Source organism: Erpetoichthys calabaricus, chromosome 1 (assembly GCF_900747795.2).
Source record: "Erpetoichthys calabaricus chromosome 1, fErpCal1.3, whole genome shotgun sequence".
Classification (NCBI taxonomy): Eukaryota; Metazoa; Chordata; class Cladistia; order Polypteriformes; family Polypteridae; genus Erpetoichthys; species Erpetoichthys calabaricus.
In genome coordinates, this window is record NC_041394.2 from 213,525,365 (window position 1) to 213,544,994 (window position 19,630).

General features: G+C 38.0%; 1 protein-coding gene across 2 annotated transcripts in view; it reads left to right on the plus strand.

Moving 5' to 3' along the window:
- nrf1 (nuclear respiratory factor 1) overlaps positions 1-19,630 on the plus strand; it is a 138,176-nt gene that overhangs the window by 97,332 nt on the left and 21,214 nt on the right. For both annotated transcript variants that reach the window (XM_051923792.1, XM_051923795.1), the window contains exon 9: positions 745-902. In XM_051923792.1, the coding sequence (XP_051779752.1) occupies positions 745-902 (158 nt within the window). The remainder of the gene's footprint in view (positions 1-744; positions 903-19,630) is intronic.

The following is a 19,630-nucleotide window of genomic DNA, read 5'->3' on the forward strand; positions in this document are numbered from 1 at the left end:
TTTCCAGGAATGTTGAAAAAGGGAATGCTCCCTAACAGATTGATTTGTGTCTGTCTGTATTTTAAATTACATCTTTGTCCTTTTAGATAAATATTCATGACATTTTATAGAGTGTGAGTTTATTAAGTATAAGCCAGCTACGTAATATAAAACACACCTATTTAACAGATCATAAGTAGTATTTTTTAATAATGAGCATATAATCACTCAGGTTTTATAACTGAATATACTGTAGGTCCTGTGTATCAGTTTTTGCTAAAATATCTGCATACTAAATTACCAGTTAATTCAGTTTATCTTACAAAATGCAAAAGGGGTTAATGTTATGTCCCACAAAACTTTCTGTAGTAGTGTATGCTTTAGCATTGCAGGAGAAGTCGTTTCTGCTCAAGTATAATTTTTGTCCTAATATGTTTCTGCTAAATAAGTTTTAAATGTTTTCAACTAATAATACCATATGTATGGCAACCATATTCCACATTTATTTATCTGTTAAAGTATCTGCTCATTATCATATTAATTTTCCTTTTTGTTTTGCTTAATATCTGCTTCAGCAGTTAGTTAACATTTGTAAAAACTCAAGATTATAAAATACCTTTTCTTTGTGATACATTGAGGAAATATCCTAGTGAAATATTTAAGACATGGTATTTTCTGTACCCATGTACTGTATGTAAATGATCACATAATAATTGAGAAAAATAATTTTGATTTTCTGCTTGTTTGTGTTTGTTCCTTTTACAGGTTGAACAAAACTGGGCAACGCTCCAAGGGGGGGAAATGACAATTCAGACAACGCAAGCATCAGAAGCCACTCAGGCCGTGGCTTCATTAGCCGAGGCAGCAGTAGCAGCATCCCAGGAGATGCAGCAGGGAGCAACAGTAACTATGGCACTCAACAGGTACGCAAGAAAGGGAAGTTGGGGCTTCTCATGGGATGACATGTGACTTTAGGATATTTACTAAATGGGCAGAAGGCTATTTTGTAAACACAGTCGTGTTTTGATCTTGGAGTAAAGATGTTTATTAATTCTTTGAAAAATGGAAAATGAACAAAAGAGATCAACATACTTATACTTCCCTGTTCACAGATTATGTAGGTATTAACCACTGAAAACCCCGTTTATACTAAGGTCCTCAAAATTAGCATTTTATTAAAATCTATCAAAATATAAAACTAACATCTACACTCAAGTATACAGTTTTTCTTTGTGGAAATATAAATAAAAATATTCTTAATAGTAGAGACCAATTACCCTTGCTTTACTGTAGCAGTCAGGTTCTTATTTAGGTATTAGTCTTTTTTTTTCTATGACAATATTTATTTAGATTTATGCAGCCTGTTCTTTTTGATTTGAAACTTGTATATGTTTCTGTAATATGTGTAATGTTAATGATATTCCAATTATGTCTCTGCAATTTTTCATAAAGCTGTTTTTTAATTCCTTTAAAAATTTGATATACATTTTGTAACATATCAACATTATTTAAGCTAAAGTAGTTTATCTTCTTCAGTAATTTCAAGTGTAGTAACTCAATCTGCATTTCTGTAATAATTCTAAATTCTCCTTTTAGTAAAGTGAATAATTGATCGGAGAATTTTGTAATCACTTTCTTACTACTCTGTAAATTGTAGCATCCTGTTTATAATTTTAATTGGTTTTTAAAGTCTAACTCCAGAAGGAATGGTAATAAGTGATGGAATTGCATGAAGTCTCAAAAGCTCTGTCCAGTGCTCAAGTAGGAGGTTTCTGAGTATAATTATGGGTTGAGTGAATTAATTTATTACTGTTCACATTTAAACAACTGGCCAAATGTAGGTAAAGCAGCATGCTACATTTTTACCACTATGTTGTGGCATGCTACTTTGCCTACATTTGGCCAGTTGTTTAAATGTAAACAGTAATAAATGAATTCACTTGACCCCATAATTGCATAATCTGTTATTGAGCTCTTTGTCTTTATTTTAAAAAGTTTATCTGGTTTCAAGCAGATTTTGTTTTCCCCTCTTCCATTCATTACAAACAAATAAATACATCTGTTGTTTTAGTTTACCTCTCTCTTCCTTATTTCTTGTTTTCTTGCAAGAAATTTTTAGCAAGAACTGTAAATCCCCATGAGGATTAACAAAGTATATAAAATAATTCCTTGAATAGTTAATGCTTTTGTTTCTTGCTCTTTACACTTCATAGTGTATTTGTCCCATATAGCATCAAACTGTATGTAAATTTGTAATTGTAGTTCATAAATTACTTTTATATATGTTTATAAATTGAAGCTAAATATAGAATGTGAATATCAAAATAGGGCAACAAATACATGGTGTTTTTTATATATATATATATATATATATATATATATATATATATATATATATATATACACACATATATATATATATATATATATATATATATATATATATATATATATATATATATATATATATATATATACACACACACATATATATATATATATATATATACTGTGTGTATATATATATATACTGTATATACACTATATATATAATATATACTAGGGGGCTCCGCCCCCTGATCGCTTCACTCCCCAACCCCCAGGTTTGGTTAACTGGATTTACAATTTAAAGAGATTGTTATTTTAGTGAATGAGTTATTCCCCCAGGGCTGCTTGTGCCACCCTGCATGATCTGCATGTCACACTGCACGTCGATCATTTAAAAGCCTGTACAGCAGCTACTGCTGCTTGTGGCGTGCTGCAAAATCTGCATGTTGCGCTGCGCATCGTTCATTTAAAAGCCTGTACAGCAGCTGTCCTTTAAGCCAGCTGCTGCTTTAAAGCCTTACAATACCTACATACTTCTGACATATCACCTATGTCCATATATTCAATCTCTTTTTGCTGTTCAGTTATTTCACCGAGTAGTAATTTCCATTCGTTTGTGCTAATGCGATCTTTATTATCTTTTTTTTGTTTTTTGATACTTTCGAATTTTCCTACTTTCATATTCTTTAACTTGGTCTGCATGTGTATCACGCAGTTTTTTTTTTGTTTTTTTTTTTTTTTTGAGCCTTTCGATTTCCACTGCTTTCATATTCTGTAACCTGCTCTATATGTGTATTGCGCCAACGTTTTTGAACGTCATTATGAAGTCTTTTGTTTCTGACCCAGATTTGACCTACGAGCTTTTCTATTCCTCTTGGTCCGGGCTGATTATTACTTTCCTTATTTTCTGAATTTGAACATAGATTATTATTGTTCTCTTGTGCATTCTTTTTGCCTTCTTTTCTCTCCAACATTTTTGTGTTTCTTTTCGATGCGCTGCTCTTTCTTCTTCGTTTAGTCTTTCACGTGCCATCTAGAACGCATAACATTTTTAAGAGCCGGGAGCACATGAAGTGTCTGCCTAAAGAATTCTAACAACTGCGAGGTTAGATGTCCATGAACTTGTTTTAAATTGTTTGTAAGTTGGGCGTGACGTTCAAAAGTCACCGTCTCACGGGTCTTACTTCCTAAGGTTGTAATGTCTAGTCTCGTGTGATGTCAAAGTGTATCTCCGAGATGATCATGTCTTGCGTGAGCCCCCTAGTGTATATATATATATATGTGTGTGTGTGTATGTATGTTAGTAAGATGAGTAAGCAACATTTACAGGTATGTATTAATTATTAATATAGTATAACATTCTCACACTCGTTTGTTTTAGGATCTCATGGGGCAAGAGCTTTTCTTGGCAGCAGTAGGTACAAGGCAAGAAACATCCTCAGATAGGACACCAGTTGATTCCAGGGCCCACTAGCTCACTTCCACACACCCACAGTGAATTACCAGTTAACCTAACATGAACATCTTTTGGGGATGTTGGTGGAAAGCCAGAGTTCCCATTGGTAGATTATCCTCGGTCATGGAAGAGGGAAAAAAGTGAAGGGATGCTAATGTTAAAAAATGGTAGGGTATGGTATGGGAGGCTAATGTTTTGGAAACATGTATGTACAGGTTAATTGGGGACTGTTTAAAGATGAATTTGGTGTTGGTAGTTGTAGAATAGTATTATTGAGATATGCAAAACAAAATCTTAGTGACAAGATAAAAAATAGTAATGTTGAAGGTACTAATCTCGGGAGTAAAAGCTTCATTTTGAAACACTAATAACCTAAAAGTACTTATTCAGTACTGGAAGTACTAAAATAGCACGCACAGTGTGACCAAAAATCCTTCAATGAGTTTGCTAAAAGGGATGCAAAAATAATGATCGATTGTACAGTAATTACCCAAATATAAACTTAATATTTTACTTTAAGTAGTGTGTAGTAAAACGCATTAGGTGTCCATGTTTGGTGCATTAGTATTTGTAATAAAAACAGAGCAACTCAGGACCAGTGGGTGTGTGCGTGTTTATGCCTGTTGCTGCAAAGACATGCAACCATGAAGTGTATAAAGAGGAAATTGGCTGTGGGATTAGCTTACTGGGTCTCCTCATCCATATACTGCGAGTTGTTAGGCCAAGCATCTGCACACACAGCCTATAAAGTAGTCATAGTAGGACAGAGAAGATTGAAAACAGAAAAAGAAATAAGGTAGAGAAAGTCAAAGAAGAGTGAACATTAAAAAGGGGAGAGAGAGTAGAATCAGGTGTAGGACCCAGTGCAGTTGACAGGAAGCAAGACAGTCACAAGGAGGCATAGTAGAGAATGAGAGGAATGGCATTCTAGGGGTGGGTTGCTCCTACTGAGCATCCAAGGAACCGGATGGCTTGAAGGGCTTTGAGGAATCATCCTACAGACACCAGAGAGATGGTGGTGGGATGACGGAACCCTGCTTTGGGCATTCCCAGTGGAGACCAACTGAGGTGGCTGAGGCACAAGCCATTTAAGAGATAACCATGCTTACTTGTGTCTCATCCCCCACTGAGGAGACCCAATGGGCGAACAATGAAGGAACTCAATTTTGTCGGGTTGATTTTTAACCCCTGTAGGTATCTATTTATTATTGACTTATTTTACTGCCATGAACAGCACTAGTTGTTATTTGATTATTTATGGATTATTTATTTATTGAGAAACTGCACCTCATTTTATTTATTCGGACACAGCTGATTGTTTTTTTTTTGTTTTTTTTCTTTAATAAAATACACTGAACTCTTTTTCATGTTTATTCTTGTTGTTTATGTGTCCTCATTGCACTAGTCATGACTGTCGATGTCCTGGGAACAAGGTAATGCCAAGGCTGCAGGTATCCTGGGGAATCATATAGGGGTGTAGTAGAATCACCATGCAAAGAGTATTTTACCAAATATTTTTTCTATAAAATTAGTTGGATATTTTAAGTGGATCTTGGAAAATTTTTGTTACATTTTTAAGGGTACTTCATGTGCCATATGTGTAATGTGTTTTTCAAAATCCAGTTCCATTTTTGTAGTAAAAGCTATTGTACTGTATAACAGAAACATTACCAAAATTTCAAGTAATTTAAAGTAAAAGACTTTAAGACTAATCTGTAAAAGGACAGATTAATCTCCAAGTAGATACCTTATAATTGTTGCTACTATATTTTGGGCTATGTAGGGATATACTATAGTTTGAGGTGAACAGCTGTTAGGTCCCCTAGTGGAAGCTAAGTAAGTTTGCTTCTGACTTATCTTTTCAGCCTAGATATAGTTTATAAATTAAAACAGTCAATTGCCTCATTCTGCTTTGTACAAAGTCACCTGAAAAAGATAGTATAGCCTTTTTCAACAAAAAATAAGCCAACATATACCGATTTTTTTCTTGATAACATGGCTTTTCTGTTAATGGCCTGTGGGAGTGCTATGGGAACAATAGTAAAGGTAAATAAATTTCCATACTATTTACCGGCAATTTTCAACAATCTTCCCTATTTTACAGTGTATATATATATGTGTGTGTGTGTGTGCATGTGTATAAATAATTTGTAATGAGTGGCTTTGGAAGATGAATGATGTGTGTGTTTATAATATGTGTAGTGAATATGCGTCTCCACAGGATGTTTGTATATAGGGTTAATAACCAACGGATTGATGCAACAGGTGTTTAGAGTTTTGCTCAGCACATTTTCCACCACAAGACTCTCATAGTCCCAACACATTCTTAGTGCTGTAAATACTCCCATTGATTGCACCACTGGAATGGTTTCTCCCGAGAGCTTGTTATCAACACAAAACACAGCTGGGTTTTTCAGCTGTTTTCTTCTCAAGGTGTAAGGTGGGGTATCTGATGTTTCATAAATAAGAGCAGCAGCTATATGTTATGTATACAGTGTTTTTAATTGTTTATTTCCTTTTTATAGTGAAGTAAATGAAATACAACGCCTAGATTGTGTTCTATATTCAGCAGTATTAATTAATACTTAATCACTATGTTAACATTAATTTTACTTTATTATGAACACCTGGTTGAAAAGGTTAAATTCCCTTTTTTTGTTCCTGATCATTCCTCCTGCATTCTTGGTCTACAAAGTTTTCTCTTTCAGTTTTTCTTAGTATATTCGCTGGAAAATTAATATTAATGTTTTCATGTCAGTTTTATAAATAGCTCACATTTAGAAAACTTGTCTAATCAGTCACCATACTTAGAAAAACAGACATGAAATCTTTGCCATTAATAGAAAGGGCAGTGATGTATTGTATTCAGAGGAACTTAACAAAATAACAGTATATCGTTTGAATTGAAATCATTTTTAAAGATTATCTGTTAAAATTCATGATAAAAATCACACTTTGAATATTAATGGTCTAACATATTAACAGCAGTAAAAATTCAGATTTAATCATACAAGTTCTATATTTAATTTGAATACCAAAATCTGTCATAGTGCCTCTGGAAAAAGTCAAGTGACTTTATTGTTTATTACAGCATACCAGTGACACAAAATCGTGTTCCCCAGGACCGTTCATGCAATGTATACATAAACACGTTTGGCCACATTATTCAGTAATCGGTCCATTATAGTTGGCGGTTCCCTAGACATCAGGGACAATTTAAAGATGATTGCACCATTATAATCTAGTCAAATCTAGTTCAGTTAGTCCTTCCCATTGACCTGCATTTCACCAAGTTCGGCGAATATCGTGAACATTTCCATGATTTTGGGAAACTCACAGCGAAGCAAACTCAGCAGTGTTCGCTCATCACTAGTTATCATCTTTGCTTATATGGAGTTTGCAGATTCTCCCTGTATATGTGCTGCTTTTTACACATCACAGTGAATTAGATATTAATTTAACTGATAACTTTAAATCCGTCTGAAATGTTAGTATGGTCTGCAGTTCCTTCTTCGGATTGATTTCTGCCTACATGAAGAAGGTTGTATCTGTGCTTTAGGAAAAATGTTTGCTATTCCCTATCTCACTGTAATGTATTAATTGGTTATACATACTAATTTAACCGTAACCGTGTAAGAGGAGACATACCAGAAGATATGCAGTTTAGACTAATGTCTGCAACAGAAAAAGAGCTCTGAAATAACAGAAAGCAGAGTAGTGGCCTGAGAGGAGTTACGCGAAGAGATGCAAACCCCATGTTCCTAGTTCATGAGATTTTCAAAAAGAAAATGAGAGTAGACATGGGTTTCAAGAGAGAGTTAATCCTTCTAATGGCAGAAGGCACCCTGGAGGCAGATACCACAATGTAAATGGATCTGAGAGAATCGTTATAGAAAAGGGAAAAAAGCATTGCTGCTACCAGTTTGTTTGGGATAACAAGGTGATCTACACAACCAGTTATAGGAGCTGATGGAACAAAACAGCTGTCTCTTAAAACGTATAATGTCTCCGGTGTGCAGGAGTGTCCAGGATTAGTAAAGGGCACTGGTATGCAATAATTTTATAACACCATCCATCTCTGCTTCCAGGACTGATAACCAAGTGACCTAAAGATCTCCCCGAAGTTGCCCCTTCTGATTGACCGTAAAGGTCCAGTAGCAAATCAAGCCAGAACTTTATAGGTGAATGTGGAGGAAAGGCACATTGGTAATGATAAAGAGAGATTAGCTTTTAAAAGACGACAGAAAATTAGGTGAAATACAGTAGTTGTGCTATAATTTACATTACCGAAAGTGCACAATTAAAAAATAGTCCATTGTTTAGCCAAGCCAAATGATACTCATAGGGTTTACTTTTTTGATATTTCCTTTGCTTGTATTGTCTCATGACACCAAGATTCTTTACTTCAGTACTCATTTGTAAAGTCTGATGGTCCAATTTATTTTGAGTGTTCTTGCTATTTTGTTTGCTGCCAGTAATTAAAATTTCTGTTTTTCAGGGGTGGGTGCAGAAACAAGCTATAAGCACATGCTCTCAACCTTTCCTGATTAAGTTTTAGGAAATTATTACTGATCCATTCACGGATGTTGGTATGACTCTGGGCTTAAAGGCTTAGAGTCATCTAGTGCAGTCAACAAATACATCTGTGTACTGTCTGCATCACTGTGATAAGTAACTGTGAATTGATCACAGTTACTTCATTTTGAAATGATCATGTCTAATCTTGTCTCTGCATATAGGCAGAGAATAATAACTGACCCGAAGCAGATCCCTTCGGCCAAACATACTGTACATAATATCATAGATCTCAGATATATAATCACTAAATTTGACAAAGAATTTCCTTTCTGTGATATGAATGAAACCAACTTGATACGATGCCAAAAAGTCCAACCCATGCATAAGGCAGTCAATAAGAATGCTGTAATCAATCGTAACAAATGCTTCACTCAGGTCTAATAGAACAAGAACTGACAGATCATTTGATTCAGCATTAAGACATAAATCATTGACTACTTAAACCAAAGCAGTTTCTGTAGTTTTCTATATTATGATTTGGTCTGAAACCTGACTGAAAGTTATCCAGAGTAAACTTTTGTATTCAAGTATTCATTTAATTGTTGGAAAAAAAAAAACTTTTTGTAGAATTTTACTTAAAAATGATGGAAAGATTAAGATACTTTTTAAGTAGTGGCTTAGCTACAATAGTTTTTAGAGATTTTAGAATTTTACTTAAAGGGCAGGTTAGAGAAAGGTCTGAAATTGTCTAAGACACATTAATATTATTTTTCTTAAGTGGTGGCTTAACAGCAGTTTTTAGAGTCTGTCCTATGAACAATTAATTATATCAAATACACTGTCAATTAACAAATCAGAGACATCTTCAAAAAAGTCTGTAAGGATGTTATTAAGTACACGTGGATGGGTGTAGTAATTATTTTATAAAGATCAGACGTATATTAGTAAAAGAGTTTAACTGTGTTCATTATGCTGAATTTCAATTAAATCTGTGGTTGAGGTCTGCGGTATACTATATCTTATATACTTTCTCTGAAAAGATTGCTGCAAGAGAGTCACATTTAGCCAATGATTGTTTAAGTTTACATTCAACAGACTGAGCTGGATGCAAAACATGATCACTGGCTGTACATAAGATTTTTGGATTTCCTGCACTATTATTATTATTATTATGTATTTATTATTATTTTGGAGAACTGGCACCTTAACAAGTTTTTCAGGAGCTACAATGTCTGCCACAAGCTTCAGTTTTCAATGAAAATGTCAACCTTAGTGTTTATATTGCCATTTGTATTAGAGTAGCTACATACTACAGTAGGATTGACTATTGTGTCATCAAAAATCTTTTAAAAATCAGCTTTTTTTGTCCTGGCACTGGTACACTAAAGAAAAAACAGCACTGATCAGATATTCCAATATCTACTATCTGAGTTACATCAATTATAAGCCCCCGTGAGATGACCAGATCTAATGTGTACCCCTCAACTGTGTGATATGTTGAGTTTGATCAAAAGCTTTTAAAAGATCCATAAATTCTGTAGCTTTTGAATGATGATGATTATCTATATGAAAACTGAAGTCATCTACTCAAAGGAAATTGTTATAACTGGTTATTATAATGGATGATAAATCAGAAAATTCATCAATAAATGAGGCAATGTATTTTGGTGATCAGTATATAGTTAGAAAAAGGGTTTGTGATACTCCTCTAACAGTGACAATATACATAAAAGGTGAAAAACTGACAAGGTTGGCATCCTAATAATTTACTTTGCTTGAGAAAACACTTGCTAAGCCATGGCCTTTCTTTCGTGACTGAGTAAAATTAAAGCTCATTGATGCTGCCTCCATAAATAATGCAGACCCTTCACTACTGTGCCAAGTTTCAGAAAGAATTCAAAAGTCTATTTTTCTGTCAGTATTAAGATCATTTATATAAAAAAATTGACTAGTTAATGCTCTTAACAATAAATAATGCCATGTTAAGGGTCTCATGCTACAGTTTCTGCACAGCTGCCTCTTTCTAACTAGAGATATTAATTACATATTAAATACAATAACCACGTAATGGCTATTATTTTGAATAATGAAAGGTAGTCAGGAGTATTGTATTACATATGTAATGCTGGTGGAAAGGACCCTAGCTCTGAATCTACAAGGGTTCAGTCCATCCCTTTTGTAGAAACATAGTCTCTCTCAAAAGAGATCCCAGTTGTCAATAAAACCGATGTCATGTCCCGTACAGAAGGATAGCAGCCAGTTTTTCAGGGACAAAAGTCAGTTGTAACCCTTGTCAGGATGTTCTGATCATTGGTCAAGGTCCGGAGATGAAGACTTTAGCATGTATGGGTGCATTCCTTGAAGGCAAGTAAAATAGAAAGATTGAACACAAGCCTAGTTTATTTTGCTTTACTTTAGAATTACATTAGTGAGTTCTTGCCAACTCCTGAAGAAATTCTGAGGAGATACTCAGGTAGGGTATGAGACTTTTTCTTTTCTAATTTAGATAATACTTCCCATGGGCTCACCACCTATGGGAGGGGCCAAGGAGGTCGGGTGCAGTGTGAGTTGGGTGGTGGCCGAAGGCGGGGACCTTGGCGGTCCGATCCTCGGCTATAGAAGCTGGCTCTTGGGACGTGGAATGTCACCTCTCTGAAGGGGAAGGAGCCTGAGCTAGTGCGCGAGGTTGAGAGGTTCCGGCTAGATATAGTCGGACTCACCTCGACGCACAGCTTGGACTCTTGAACCAATCTCCTTGAGAGGGGCTGGACTCTCTACCACTCTGGAGTTGCCCCTGGTGAGAGGCGCCGAGTGGGTGTGGGTATACTTATTGCCCCCTGACTTGAAGCCTGTTCATTGGGGTTTACCCCGGTGGACGAGAGGGTAGCCTCCCTCCGCCTTCGGGTGGGGGGACGGGTCCTAACTGTTGTTTGTGCGTATGCACCGAACAGCAGTTCGGAGTACCCACCCTTTTTGGAGTCCCTGGAGGGGGTGCTAGAGGGCATACCTTCTGAGGACTCCCTCGTTCTGCTGGGAGACTTCAATGCTCACGTGAGAAATGACAGTGAGACCTGGAAGGGCGTGATTGGGAGGAAAGCCCCCCCCCCCCCCCGATCTGAACCCGAGCGGTGTTTTGTTATTGGACTTCTGTGTTCATCACGGATTGTCCATAACGAACACCATGTTCAAGCATAGGGGTGTTCATATGTGCACTTGGCACCAGGACACCCTAGGCCTCAGTTCGATGATCGACTTTGTGGTCGTGTCATCGGATTTGCGGCCACATGTCTTGGACACTCGGGTGAAGAGAGGGGCGGAGCTATCAACTGATCACCACCTGGTGGTGAGTTGGCTTCGATGGTGGGGGAGGATGCCGGTCAGGCCTGGTAGGCCCAAACATGTTGTGAGGGTCTACAGGAAACGTCTGGCAGAGCCCCCTGTCTGAAGTAGCTTCAACTCCCACCTCCGGCAGAACTTCGACCACGTCCCGAGGGAGGTGGGGGACATTGAGTCCGAATGGGCCATGTTCCGTGCCTCTATTGTTGAGGCGGCTGACCGGAGCTGTGGCCGTAAGGTGGTCGGTGCCTGTCGTGGCGGCAATCCCCAAACCCGTTGGTGGACACCGGCGGTGAGGGATGCTGTCAAGCTGAAGGAGGAGTCCTACAGGACCTTTTTGTCCAGTGGGACTCTGGAGGCAGCTGATAGGTACCGGCAGGCCAAGCGGAATGCGGCTTTGGTGGTTGCTGAGGCAAAAACTCGGGCGTGGGAGGAGTTTGGGGAGGCCATGGAGAACGACTTTCGGACGGCTTCGAGGAGATTCTGGTCCACCATCCGGCGTCTCAGGAAAGGGAAGCAGTGCAGTGTCAACACTGTATATGGTGGGGATGGTGCGCTGCTGACCTCGACTCAGGACGTTGTGGGTCGGTGGGAGGAGTACTTCGAAGACCTCCTCAATCCCATTAACATGCCTTCCAATGAGGAAGCAGAGCCTGGGGACTCAGAGGTAGGCTCCCCCATCTCTGGGACTGAGGTCACCGAGGTGGTCAAAAAACTCCTTGGTGGCAGGGCCCCGGCGGTGGATGAGATACGCCCGGAGTGCCTCAAGGCTCTGGATATTGTAGGACTGTCTTGGTTGACACGCCTCTGCTACATCACATGGACATCAGGGATAGTGCCTCTGGATTGGCAGACCGGGGTGGTGGTCCCCCTCTTTAAGAAAGGGGACCAGAGGATGTGTTCCAACTACAGAGGGATCACACTCCTCAGCCTCCCTGGAAAAGTCTTTTCGGGGGTCCTGGAGAGGAGTGTTTGTCGGATAGTCGAGCCTCGGATTCGGGAGGAACAGTGTGGTTTTCGTCCTGGTCGCGGAACAGTGGACCAGCACTACACCCTTAGCAGGGTCCTGGAGGGTGCATGGGAGTTTGTCCAACCAGTCTACATGTGTTTTGTGGACTTGGAAAAGGCATTCGACCGTGTCCCTCGGGGAATCCTGTGGGGGGTACTCCGAGAGTATGGGGTACCGGACCCCCTGATAAGGGTTGTTCGGTCCCTGTACGATCGGTGCCAGAGCTTGGTCCGCATTGCCAGCAGTAAGTCGAACCCGTTTCCAGTGAGAGTTGGACTCCGCCAGGGCTGCCCTTTGTCACCAATTCTGTTCATAACTTTTATGGACAGAATTTCTAGGCGCAGCCAGGGCGTTGAGGGGGTCCGGTTTGGTGGACTCAGGATTGGGTCACTGCTTTTTGCAGATGAAGTTGCCCTGTTTGCTTCATCAGGCCATGATCTTCAGCTCTCTCTGGATCGGTTCGCAGCCAAGTGTGAAGCGGCTGGGATGAGAATCAGCACCTCCAAATCCGAGACCATGGTCCTCAGCCGGAAAAGGGTGGAGTGCCCTCTCAGGGTTGGTAGCGAGATCCTGCCCCAAGTGGAGGAGTTCAAGTATCTCGGGGTCTTGTTCACGAGTGAGGGAAGATTGGAGCGTGAGATCAACAGGCGGATCAGTGCGGCATCCGCAGTAATGTGGGCTCTGCATCGGTCTGTCGTGGTGAAAAAGGAGCTGAGCCGCAAGGCTCAGCTCTCAATTTACCAGTCGATCTATGTTCCTACCGTCACCTATGGTCATGAGCTATGGGTAGTGACTGAAAGAACGAGATCGCGAATACAAGCGGCTGAAATGAGTTTCCTCCGCAGGGTGTCTGGGCTTTCCCTTAAAGATAGGGTGAGAAGCTCAGTCATCCGGGAGGGGCTCAGAGTAGAACCGCTGCTCCTCCGCATCGAGAGGAGTCAGATGAGGTGGCTCGGGCATCTGATCAGGATGCCTCCTGGACGCCTCCCTGCTGAGGTGTTCCGGGCACAGCTAACCGGGAGGAGGCCCTGGGGAAGACCCAGGACACGCTGGATGGACTATGTCTCTCGGCTGACCTGGGAACGCCTTGGGATTCTCCCGGAAGAGCTAGAAGAAGTGGCCGGGGAGAGGGCAGTCTGGGCATCTCTGTTCAAGCTGCTGCCCCCGCGACCCGACCTCGGATAAGCGGAAGAGGATGGATGGATGGATGAATTTAGATAATACATCACATTCTTTTCCCAATGAGGAAAAAATAGTGTGGTATGGAAATTACAAATAATTTTTTCATAGCACCTTTCTCCCATATTATATAACTCTAAATATTGCTGTTTATGCATTTGGAGTGATTTCAAATATAAAGCTGTCTTAGAAACTTATAAAAATTTTGCCTAAATTGTAGGACATTTTTAAAACATATGACCTAGCAATGTAGGCATTAGATTGTGTCATTCACAAATTGAACCTTGCCCTGGTTACATTTTATACAGTTTAGTCATGATAGTGTTTATATGATCAATGAACAATTTTTAGTTGAATTAGTGAAAACTTGGCATATTTTGAACTAGAATGTATTTTATGAACCGATAAATTCCATTCCCCTTCCAAATCCCCAAGTTCCCTGATTACTAAATAAATTACAAAATTACTAATTTATTAATAATAATTACTTATAATTATTAATAATAAATATAGTAATAATAAATTACTAACTACTAAATTGATTCCCTATAATGTTTTGTTTACTGTGGAGATATTGTTTTTATCCTCATCCACCCCAGCCAGCATCACTTCAGGGACAGACACAGTTCAAAAGTCTCAAACATACCTTCAACACAGAGATTTCCAAATATCAAAAACCCCAAAGTCCTCTACAGATGGAACACTCTAAAGGTCAAAGAAAGCCAAAATAGTGAACCACTATACACAGGGGCAATAGATAGGAGCCTGTCCACATTAAAATGCATCCCACATAGGTTCCACATCTTCAATAAATGGTGAATCTCAGATAATTAGTACTGAGATAAGCACAAGGCAGAGAAGCCAAATAATAGTTAAAACAAGACTTCCTTTCCATTGTCAACCAAGCAGACATAGACTCAAAGACCCCCACCAACCTTCAATATTTAATGTAAAAATGAAGCCTGTTAATAGAACTTAGACAGGTAGTGCAGTACCACCTTACTCTCCAGTGCATGACTGTCCTGAATTTCAGATAAATGATGTTGCAACTGGGTATCAAAAGTATTGTTATAATACCAAAATTTCAAACTTCGATACAATACTAAGAAAAGTATTTACTTTTAATGCCATTTTCAATACCAATGCATTACATAATATAATCTAATAAAATTTTTATTCAAATCTATTGCAATTCTTTATGCATTAAAATCTTAACATTGATGAAAACAAATAAAAATTTGAGTCCTGAAGTACAAATACTTCAAGTAGTACTATCTTGTTGTAATAGGTAAAAGTAAAATACTATAAACAATAAAAAAAGTAAAGAAGTTTATATGTGTTCAACATTTTTTTTACATTGAAAACAAATATTGACACTGAGGTTGCACAATGAAATGTTTCAAATGTCATTAAATGTTAATTGAATAAGTATTGCAGTCTTATGTAAATTATTAAACAAACATTCAAGTTAAAAAAAATGCATTAATTTTGTCTTTTGTGAACAACTGTGCAGAAAAGAACACACAAACAGATCACTATCACACTTAAAGGTTTTGCTTAAGTGCAAACAATGCACATAACATTTTTGTGTAAATAAACTACAATATTTTTGTAACTTCATCATTTTTTGCAAGCAAGAATAGCATGTTAAAGTGGTCTTCCTTTAGGTGTGGTTTTGTTGGGCTGCCATTGAGCCCTGACATACTAAATGCACACTCTGAAGCACTGCTGGAAGAAAAATTATAGCACCTTACATTATATAGTAACTGTAATAAAATATCATTTTAAAAATTGTATGTAATAAAATAAAGTAGCAGGCTGGCTACGGCAGCATATTTCGTGGCAAAGATTTAAAAATTGGTGGGGGGCAACAATGCCATAGTATCAAACAGTGTTGCCCCGAATGAACAGCACAGAACAAAACTGGTCCAGAGGTAAAAAATAATTAGACAACTGGCCTGATGTGTTAAGACTTTAATTGGCTACAAAAATCATTTTAACCTGTAGATTAAACAAAAGTCACATTCCTACTTCAAATGCTACAGTTTACAGGTTTATACTTATTAATGTTTAAAATTTAGAAATAAGATACCTTTCAAAATTCTTTGCATTGACTCAACATGGCTGTCCTTCAAGTGTTTGAGTAAATTGTGCTAGCACCTTTAGTTAGTATTGTGTGGTGGCAAATCTTACATAACAGTACATAGCATGCCAGTGAAGCCTCTGACACCGGTGAAATTGCTATTTTATTAACATCTGTGAGTTGATGGAAACGGGGCTGCAACGCTAGTCATGCCAATTTATAGCCTATGAGGATCAATTGTCGAAAGCCAAAGCAAACCAGAAGTGCAATCCTAAAATAGGCTGTTAAATCAATACCATGAAAAACTGAAGTAATTTGTGTTAAAATTGATACTTATCAATATTATCAATATTTCAATACTTTTGTTTGCGTAGTTGCAATCGAGTCCAGGTTCCTAAAATAAGGTTTGTTGTTTCATATAAGGATATTCTGAAAGACATGGGAGCTTTCAAAGGATATGCATCTTAACAGTACTGACTTGCCTAGCTAAGCAGGTAACTAACACTCTGTCCGATGTTTGTAGCTATGTTTGGTAAGGACTTTCAAATAGTTCAAAATAGTTCAGAATACAGCTACCAGAAAGGCAATCCAGCAGTCAGTATGACTTGTTGTGCCAAAAAAAAAAAAAAAAACTCCACAGTCCAAAGGTGTTCGTTTTAAAATTTTTAGTGTAATTCAAAGCAGTTCTCCTACAAGTTAAACAAATGTGTTTAAAGACCCAAGGCTGCAAAGACATTCTAATTGTTCAAAGTGACTTACACTTTTTTTAAAGTATTTATACAGTATATATATATTGTAGCAGATAAGGGCTTTGCACCCTCCACTCCACACTATTCATAATTCAACAATTCTCTCTCTCTCTCTCTCTCTCTCTCTCTCTCTCTCTCTCTCTCTCTCTCTCTCTCTCTCTCAAACAATCCTCCTCGCCCAGACACTACACCCTCCTACCTCTCAGCTCAATGTACTGTGCTTCCCAGAGTCCTTTTATACACCCTGACCCGGAGGTGTTCCTGTCCAACAGTTCCTTATTCCTTCTGGGTCAGGGTAAACAGTCCTTTTCTTCACCCCGGGAGCATGTCGTTTCTTCCCGTCATGTGACCATGACATACTCCCGGGTTATAGGGCACATACGAGCCTCCGCGTCCCCCTACAGCGACTCCTGGTGGCCCCCAAGGTATCCAGCAGGGCTGTGTATAAAAACTACATAGTCCATGAGGCCCTGCTGGAACTCTGGGCACATCCACGCTGCTGGGAGAGCTCCTCCTGGGGGTGAGGGCCGGAGTAAGAAGCCGGCAATCCACCACAATATATATATAAAATATAGATATATATATATAGATAGATATATATATAGATATATATAGATATATAGATAGATATATATATATATATATATATATATATATATATATAGATATATAGATATATATATATAGTTAAATGGCATTTACTGTACGTCTTTACAAAAAATTATATATCCACCAGATATGTCCACAAAGATTTTGATATGTTTTCTAATAGTTGAAGAATTTTTGAATTTTTTTCAGAAGTGCTGAGATTAAATTTTATTATGTTGCTTGTCAAACTTATTTTAGCCTCAAGTTCTTCTACAAATGAATCATTTACTGAACCCATTTCATTCAGTTTTAGGATTATGCTGAGCTACAGCTTGTCTTGAGATCATTAGGCACAAGGTAGTAATAAGCATTGGTTGTGGTGTCTCAGGGAGCCCTCACCCACATTGGTACAGTTTAGAAGTGCCAATTTACATAATATGCAAATGTTTGTGATGTGTGAGAAAGTACAAAGTACGTATACTGTAGGGGAAAAAAAAGATACAGACACAGGAAAAACCTAAAAGCTCTGCACAGTGAACACACCAAAGCTCAGCCTCTTTGTGAAGTACAGCATCTGTGTGAATGACTATCAACGTGCAGACTCAATTCTGATTTGTTTGTTCGTCTTCTTTCAGCTGCTTCAGTTAGGGATCACCACAGCAGATCACATTTTTCTATATCTTGCCATCTATTGCTCTGTTACACCCAGCACATGCATGTCCTCTCTCACCACATCCATAAAACTTCTCTTAGGCCTTCCTCTTTTCCTTTTGCCTGGTAGCTCTATCCTTAGTATCTTTTTCCCAATATATCAAGCATCTCTCCTCTGCACATGTACAAACCAACACAATCTCGCTTCTCTGACTTTGTCTCCAAACTGTCCAACCTGAACTGACCCTCTAATGTAATCATTTCTAATCCTGTCCATCCTCGTCACACCCAATGCAAATCTTAACTTTAACTCTGCCATCCTCCAGGTAAATAGTAAATTTCATAGAGCTTTACTATCTAGCCTGCACATATTGTAAAAGTTTTGTCATACTACAATTCTAAGGATGAAGTCTACTGTAAAATTTAAGCAAAGTTGCCCATAACAAGATAGAACAAATTATGTTTAGTGAAAAATACCAATTGATACATGATAGGTGACACTGCAGTTTACATATCGCTGGTAATGTCGTGCACATATGCATTTGTGTAAGTTTAATCTTAAAGTAGTGTCAACTGGGTGTTAGGCTGTTTCATAATTGCAAGTAGTTTTAACAGACCAGCAATCTCACATACATAGGGTAAGATGAGCCCTTATGAGCGACAAGTTTAACATTATTAAATCTTTTATATTATTATATGAAAGTAAAGTGCACAGACTTCAGAATATATGGATCTTGCACAAGTGAACCTAATTTTTTTTGTGAACTTGTAATTAGAACACTGCACTTTGCACAGTGCATACATTATGCACTGGAGAGGCCTCATCTGGAGTACTGTGTGCAGTTTTGGTCTCCAGGCTACAAAAAGGGCATAGCAGCACTAGAAAAGTTCCAGAGAAGGGCAACTAGGCTCCTTCCAGTGCTACAGGGAATGAATTATGAAGAAAGATTAAAAGAGCTGAGCCTTTTCAGTTTAAGCAAAAGAAGATTAAGAGGTGACATGATTGAAGTGTTTAAAATGATGAAGGGAATTAGTACAGTGGATTGAGACTGTTATTTTAAAATGAATTCATCAAGAACACAGGGACTCGGAAACTTGTTAAGGGTAAATTTTGCGCAAACTTTAGGAAGCTTTTCTTTACACAGAGAACCATAGACTTTTGCATTAAGTTACCAAGTAGTGAGTTAGACAGTAAGACTTTAGGGACTTTCAAAACTAGATGTTTTTTTAGAAGAATTAAGCAGACAGGACTGGCAAGCTTTGTTGTGCTGAATTACCTGGTGTCATCTAGATTGTTCTAGTATTCTAAAGTGATGAGGGGACATCTTATTTTAGTCAGGAAGAAACAAGCAGAAAATGTATCTTAAAGTTAATGATAAATTGATAATGTTTACTGATGGTCACCATGCTATTGCTGTAAAAATTATCACAATTTCTAAAGTAACTTTTACATGTAACACATTATCATATGATGTAAATGTTAATTTGTACTTCATGCACCAAATTGCCAGTTCTGGTAATCTTTTGGCATTCCATTTCCAACATCAGTTTATTTTAAAAGACTGCAATAGCAACAGCAAACTGACCTAAAAATAAATGACAGTACTGTACTGGATTATTTATAATCCTAGAACGCTTGTTTGTGAATGTAATTGGAAGCTTGGGAAAACGTTCCAAGATGGTCCTTTCTGTTTGTCAAAAAAATGAAACAGAGCAAACTATTACTATTAACTGTACTGTCATCTCTGGCTTGC